Here is an 8,025-nt window from a genome sequence, read left to right on the forward strand (position 1 = left end):
CCCCCACTTTACAGTGGACTGTCAGTGGACCGGGTTTAGACCCGGCCCATTGTGGACCGATTTGGGTAGCATGATTTGGCCTGATTTGTTATTGGGCTAGTATAGGCCCAATTGTTGTTTAGGGTTGGGCTTGGTAGCTAAGTTCTTCGGATGGCTCAGCCCGGAAACTCATATTATAATTATATTTTTTTACTTTAAGAGAGCTGCTATTGGCACCCAAATTTTTTAACTTATTACATCCCAATTAAAAATAAAGAAAATAAGTAAATTGTGGGTTTAGAATTTTATATGAGCATAATCATAATTGTAAACAACTACTAAAATTGTGTGAGTAACTATTGCAATGTTGAGATTAAAACCCGGGGGGGTGGTTCAATGGCAATTTTGGATCCAATATGCGGTGAGAGTTTGTAGGTTGTGAGTTCGATACCCAGTATGGAGATTATTTCCTCGGGGGTACCCGTGAGGATGCACCTCACTTACCCAGTATGTGTGACGTGCGGGCATTGCACATGCCCAGGGGAGGGACCCATATGCCTTGGCTCCGGTCCTAGCTCTTCCGATCCCCTAGTCAGATGTAAGTTCAGATACCCCATATCCCCATCATTAAAAATAAATAAAAATTGGAGATTAACATTTGAGCCAAACCATGGTAATGTTTGAAGAGTGTTTTTCTGAACGTTTGTTGGCCAAGTCGAACATAGAAAAAATTTATTTGGCCGGATCGAAACATAATGCTAGATTCTATAATTGGTTTATAAGCAATAATTGAATTCTAGAATAAAAAAAGTACATATGAATCCAATCAAGGATTGGGGTTTGGCCATGTGCATGGACTGCGTTAACTTGCCTGATTTATTTCATCTCGAATGAGTGAAATTATTTAGATCATTATAAATAATTTATTTGTATATATTTATATTTAAATATATTTATTTTTATTATTATATCATAGAATTGTGGATATTGTCACAAAATCTTATTTTTCATAAATAACATGGACAAGTTTTATTAACTCGGCTGATATTTTCAAAATATTGGATGTGTTATTCACATTGACTATCTCACTCTATTGCAAGGGTGTCAATGGTACCCAATTACCCAATTATCTGATGTACCCGAGACCAAGCAATTTATTTTGCGTCTACCAACGTAGGCTTGAACATTTCCAGGTTCGGTTCTAGGTAAGCTCTCTTAAGGATCCAATTATAAACGAGTCTCTTTCGATTACCCAACAGGTATTCGATGGGCACTCGACTAGTAAATTCATAACATTTATAATAAAATTAATAATCTAATTCTTAAATACTTACAAAGAGTTATCTCGAAGTAAATGTAGTTGAATTAAAATTAAAAGATAAAGAAAATGTGAAGTCTTTAATTTTTACATTTTCTCTATATGAATTTCCCTTCATTTTTCATTTTTTATACAATTTCAACGATAAATAAATAATTCATGCTACAATTTTCTAAAATTTTATTTTGGAAAGTTTGATTTGATTGAAGAATTTATTGTTTATCTTAACGTTCAATTGAGGAATTGCAAGTTAAATTGTTACATACATAAATAATTGTCTATTTTATCGGATACTTATATTTTTTTCATTCAAAAAAATATTATTTATCTTAGTGGGTACACAATGAGTACAAAATGGGTATCGTATATGTGTGTGATTGGTTATGCTTCCAAGGATCTCATACTTGGAATCAAAATTGATAAGAATCAGAATTGAGATTTTATTTAGATTCTGATTCTGGGTACATGTAGAACCGACACTCCTACTCTGTAGCCTTTGAGATCAAGATGGCCCACCTGACTCACTCAATCTCAAATGAGTTTCGTGGGCTTAAAACCCAACATTTATTTACCTATGATCCTAGCTTACGATGAAAAATATTAAAATTAAATGGTTAGAAATCATCAATCATGTTGCGTTTGGTTCATAAATCAACTAAGGGTTTGGATTCCCCTAGAAACCAAATCTCGTCTGAGGTCAAAGAAGTTTTTATATATGAGAATGTTGACACTCCAAGTTTTTACTTATAGCACACCAATTTACCTATAAACATGAGTGAATCTCCATTTCATGCGTCCAATAGGATGAAATTTCAAGTTCCTCATTTTAATTCTCAAAACATATATTCAACATTTTTATAACCTACAAACTACATATACCAACATACTTATTGATTATAAAAATGACGAATTGACTCATAATGCATGTTTTGGGATTTAAAATAAACAGTGCATCAAAACCAGAATTTGAGCATTAGTTACGCACGTTTTGGGGAAAATACCCATAAACATCCTTCCAAATTTCAAAAGGATTGGTGTGTTTTAAGTAAAAGTTGGAGTACCAGTAGAATCTCTCTTATATATTTATAAAAAATTTTAACGGTTTAACTGACTTCCTAGATCCGAATGCTAGTCTCCAAACTAGCAAACTTTCTAAAGAGATGTGAAACTGCCAACCAAACCAAGCAAATCCACGCTCAGATCCTCACCAACGGTCTTAACCAACTTGAACCCCTTTTACTTCATCAACTTGTCCTCCCTCACTCCAATTCGTCTCAAATTAGCTCTCATTACGTCCAACAGATATTCGATAAATTGCCAAACCCAGATGTTTTCTCATGGGCTTGCACGATTCGATACTTCTCCCAACACAATCGATTCAAAGAAGCCATTTCTCTCTACGTTCAAATGCAGCGTTTCGGATCCCATCCAAGCACATATTCCGTCTCGGCCACTCTCAAGGCGTGTGCTCGGATTTCGGAAATTTTTGTGGGGATGGAAATTCATTCTCAGGTTCACAAGTATGGGTTCAATTGTGATGTTTATGTTCAAACAGCTCTTATTGATTTGTACTCAAAATTGGGTGAAATGGACACAGCGCAGAGAGTGTTTGATGAATTTCCAAAGAGAAACGTGGTTTCTTGGAATTCAATTTTATATGGGTATTTAAAAGCTGGGGAAATAACAAAGGCGAAGATGGTTTTTGATGAAATTCCGAATAAAGATGTGGTTTCTTGGAACTCGATGATTTCGGGGTGCTTAAAAGCAGGAGATGTCAATCGAGCAAGTTCTCTGTTTGAACAGATGCCAGAGAGAAATTCGGCTTCTTGGAACACGATGATTAGTGGGTATGTCAATCGTAAGGACATGGAAGTAGCGAGAAGATTTTTTGATGAGATGCCTCAAAGAAGCAATGTTTCTTGGATTATGATGATTTCCGGTTACTCAAAATGTGGAGATGTTGATTCAGCGTGCGAGCTTTTCAATCAGATGGACAAGAAAGATGTTCTCACGTATAATTCCATGATCGCATGTTACGCTCAAAACAGCCGACCCAAGGAAGCCCTTCAATTATTTAACAAGATGCGCGGACCCAATGTAAATTTACATCCAGACAAGATGACTTTAGTGAGTATTATATCTTCTTGTTCTCAATTAGGAGACTTGAGTTTAGGGTTACGAATCGAAGCTTATATGAGTAGAGTTGGTATTGAATTGGATGATCACTTGGCTACTGCTCTAATCGATTTGTATGCCAAATGCGGTTACATCAACAAGGCTTATGAGTTGTTTCGTGGCTTGAGAAGGGCAGATGTTGTTGCATATAGTGCGATGATACTGGGTTGTGGCATAAATGGCAAACCTCTTGAGGCAATTAGGTTATTTGAAGAGATGACTGATGCTAAAATCGGCTTTAATGCCATTACTTTTACTGGGGTTTTAACTGCTTATAACCACGCTGGTTTGGTCGAAGAAGGATATCGATGTTTCACTTCTATGATGAGCAAGCACGGAGTAGGGCCCACGGCTGATCATTATGGAATCATGGTTGATCTTCTTGGCCGGGCTGGGAGGTTGGACGAGGCGCTTGGATTGATAAAGAGTATGCCAATGCAACCGCACGCTGGGGTTTGGGGAGCCTTGCTTCTTGCTTGTAGGTTACATTGTAATGTTGAACTTGGTGAGGTTGCAGCACAACATTGTATTGAGTTGGAGCCTGACACAAGTGGCTATTACTCTCTTTTGGCTAATATCTATGCCTCTGTTGAGAGGTGGGATGATGCAAAGAGATTGAGAAAGGTAATGGAAGAGAAGGGATTGACCAAGATTCCTGGATGTAGTTGGATGGAATCAACTTGATTCTTTATGAAATTCTTTTATATCTCAAGTGGAAGTTTAAATAGTTTTCTAGACTAACTTCCATTTGATCTAATATTGGCTCCATGACAACATTTATCTCGTTAAGTTGTTTTCAAGCTTTGGTGAACTTAGGGATGAGTGGGTTCAGCTAAAAGATAGTCTGTCGATATAAGTTTATCAATCTGGAAGACATCGACCTGCTCGAACTATATCCGAGGGCCCATTTGGACAAATACAGTGATCTTGGATCATTTTGTTGATAGAGCAAATTACAAGACTTGAACGAGAAATAATTTCCCAAAACACAGTTCTGAAAAATTGGAAAATATTGTTTCAGTCCAAATAATCCTTTATTTGCCTATGAAACTCTTCCTATTCTCAAAACCAGACTTCAATTGAATATAACAATTTCGTCTCAATCATTTTTATATATTTGGTGAGTGACGACTCCTAGAGAAGGCTGAATCTTTGCCGTCATACCTCTGATCAGTATTGCACTATACTTAAGGCAGTTGAATTGGAATTAGGTTAAAAGATTTGGTCTTCTTTGTATCCTTTTAAGCATATGCAGGGATTAAAAATGTTTTAAGGCCTTGTTTGGGAACACTGCTCGTGGAATGATGGTTATGTAATTAATTGTTTTGTGACAATTTTTTTTAAATTCTTTGAGGAACGGTTTTTTAAAATAATTTTGGTGATTATATTAAAAATATTGGACTTTTTGATGATTGATTTAATATCTGAGATAAATTATAGCGAAATTTTAATCAATAAAAAATTAGGGAATTAGGGTGCCAAAAAAAAACATAATTTTAGATTTCATCAGATTCTTGCAAATGTTAGAAGAAGCTGATCCGGATGGCTTTTGCTTCTAAGCCATTTTCATAGGAAAGAGAACACAGTGAATTGACAAATTAATGAATAATTTACCAATTAATTGCGGAATATGACAACATTTTCGCGCTTCATCCTCAAAATTTTATTTTCTTCAACATTCAAATTTCAATAATCAGATAGGGCTTGGGAAGAAACTCAAAAGCTCATTCGTTTAATCCCTGATTTTTTTTTTTTTTGAGTTTTTTATGAAACTTTCACAACGTGGAATCCTCCCAATTTTTATGAAACTCAAAAGCATCATTCGTTTAATCCCCGATGTGAGCATCATTCGGACAATGTATGAAGATAATTGATCATACCTTTACATAAATCATCTGTCTATCATTACAAAAGAAAAGAAAAATACATAATAAGAACACGACGATGTAATTGATAAGAGAGTTAATGAACACGTCGATACGACAGTCTCGGCATGGACTATCGATATTCCAAACTCCTCACAACGTGGAATGCTATCGTTGGCATATGATTTTGTGATTGGTCACTATTACCACATTTGGTTGAGTATTTATCCGACTTAGAATCAATCGTTGACTAAGGTCCAAACACTCAAACCAATTACGTGGGTCATTCGTTTGACGACTATAAATTAACTGTGATCACCAACTAACCCAGGAGCGAACTCTCCGCGTCTAAGCCTATTAAGAGGCAATACATGTAAACCTCGATTACCTCTATACTATACAAAGACCGCCTTTACACACACATACTCCCAAAAAAGAAGAATTAAATTCTCGGATCTCACAAGTTATATCACGTTCTAAGGAATCTTATACTACCAAAGAGTATAGAGCATCAAATGTTATCTTAGATTGACCCGTCGCTTCCGAAAATATAGCAACGCATCAATCTTTCTAAATTTTTTACAATCATTTACTAGTAAACAAAATAGTTTTTGTTTTGTAATATCTACTAGTTTTTTTTTTATCGAAAACACATCACAATGATAGTATTCTCCAATCCCATTTATCCATCAATCAATCCATCCATCATATCTCCACGTGATCGTGGGAACATGTGAGATATATACCCATCTATCTATTAATCATGTAATAATGTTGGCCTAAGCCACTATATACCTCTAGAGTTACTGTCCCATCAAACAATCAAGAATATACATTCTCGATATCCATCCATCAATCAATCCATCGTCTATCCTCCTACATATATATCAGAGTATATAGTTTTCTAAAAAGTGTTTGTGGTTCTAAGGCAACAACCAATTCCATAAGAAGGTCTTGGTTGGCTAGAAAGACTCGAAAATCGCGAAAAAACTACAAATAATTAAAACTGTGAAAATTAGGATAAGTGTTGGAAACTTGATTTTTCAAAGTTCTCCATACATTAAAAAAAAAATGATTTTTTTTTTTTTTTTTTTGTGGTGAAAACCTCACATAAATGCATTGACATCATGCAAATTTTATAGCTTTATTCATAGTAATTTAGAAGATATCAAAAATTCAAAATCTGATAAAACGCTGAAAATTACGTTTTGTTCTTGGAACCATTTTTTAGATTTAGATACATTGAGATATGGGTTTTTAAACCATTCCCATTATTTTTAAATAGATAGTAATACCTTAATTTCATTAAAGAACTTAAAGTAAATGAAAAATTAAATTAAGAAAATAAGGTTAGAAAAACAAATAAGTTGTTCAATGAATAGTTCTGTCAGTGGCAGAAGGATCATTCTGGCGATGCCACCGACAGAATGGCTGTCAGCAGGAGTCAGTGCCACCGATGGTATGTTTAGCAACGCCACCGCCAGCATAGAATTTAGCAATGGCAGAACTGATTTTTGACAGTAGCAAAAACGGTGCCACCAACGGACACGAACAAAAAAAAGATTTTCTTCAATTTCCTATCCGATTAAACTCAAATTCAACCACAATTTTCACAATTGCAAATTTAACTCAAAGATCTACAAGAAACCCCAACCAAATGATATGATAAAATCATGAATTTAGAAAGCACGACATATGAAACAAAATCTATCGAATCAATTTAAGAATTACGATTCAATTCATTCAAAATGCATGAAATTAATGAATCAATCTATAATTGAACAAAAATAAATAAATAACAATATCAAATATCAAATGAACTTTCTATGTAAATTTTGAAATTAAAAGGTAGAAAAGAAGGCATCCTAATTGATTAGCTCCTTTTACAGAGGATCAGATTGAAAATCGATTTGAGATGATTGTGACCATCCAATCACAAAATTGATCCTTTGGTTAAAAATAGAACTTCTTTGAATCAACATGAAGCCCTCGCTAATATGAAGATCTTTTCCTTCTTCAACGACTATCGATCAACCTCTATGCCACTAGATCTAGGAATTATCTCAGAGTTCTACATTGATAAACATCAAAAATCAAAACTTTCGCCGTGGTAGATTTTTTCTTCTTCTTCATCAAACTTCATATCTTAGTCTATCGTTGTATATTTAAGTTCAAACGTGGAAGAAAAATGGGGTTAAGGGAAGAAGATGAGAAAAGAAACAGATTTTTCTTTAATTTTCATATTTATACCCAAGTGGGACGAAAATGTCATTTTTTAATTTATTTTTCCTGAATTCTGATTTCGAAAATCTTATAACCCATTTTGGTTAATTTTTCGATACGATACTAATGGTGTGATCAAATTTCCTAAATTATATCAATAAATTTGTTTTTACCCATTTGATAAATATTTGATGCGAAACTCGAGGATTTGGTAACTTTTGATCGACTTTTGATTAAAACGCGCTTACAACCTAAGGTATGTTTCTTTACCCTCATGAATCTATTAGCGATGATGGATTTCCCTAAATATTAATAAATCAAAATCCAAACTCTTAAGTCATTAAAATAAACTCAAAATTTACTGAATTAGAACTTACAATATAATCTCGAGATACGTGTTAAAAATTTCAGGTCATTACACCTAAGCCCCCATCACAGAACCGTAGATCATTTGCCTCGGGGGTG

At 34.5% G+C, this 8,025-nt stretch overlaps 1 protein-coding gene across 1 annotated transcript; it reads left to right on the forward strand.

The window, feature by feature from the left end:
• Positions 1-2,190: 2,190 nt before the first annotated feature.
• On the forward strand, positions 2,191-4,700 carry LOC147389522 (Tetratricopeptide repeat (TPR)-like superfamily protein). The gene has a single exon (XM_086419900.1). The coding sequence runs from the start codon at positions 2,423-2,425 to the stop codon at positions 4,154-4,156; it is 1,734 nt and encodes a 577-aa protein (XP_086276026.1). The 5' UTR covers positions 2,191-2,422; the 3' UTR covers positions 4,157-4,700.
• Positions 4,701-8,025: the final 3,325 nt, after the last annotated feature.

This window comes from Akebia trifoliata, chromosome 12 (assembly GCF_017979445.1).
Source record: "Akebia trifoliata isolate Shusen 1 chromosome 12, ASM1797944v1, whole genome shotgun sequence".
NCBI classification, from domain to species: Eukaryota; Viridiplantae; Streptophyta; class Magnoliopsida; order Ranunculales; family Lardizabalaceae; genus Akebia; species Akebia trifoliata.

Excerpts from the sequence above, each read along its gene's own strand:
- LOC147389522 (XM_086419900.1), top strand. The coding sequence starts at position 2,423 with ATGCTAGTCTCCAAACTAGCAAACTTTCTAAAGAGATGTGAAACTGCC.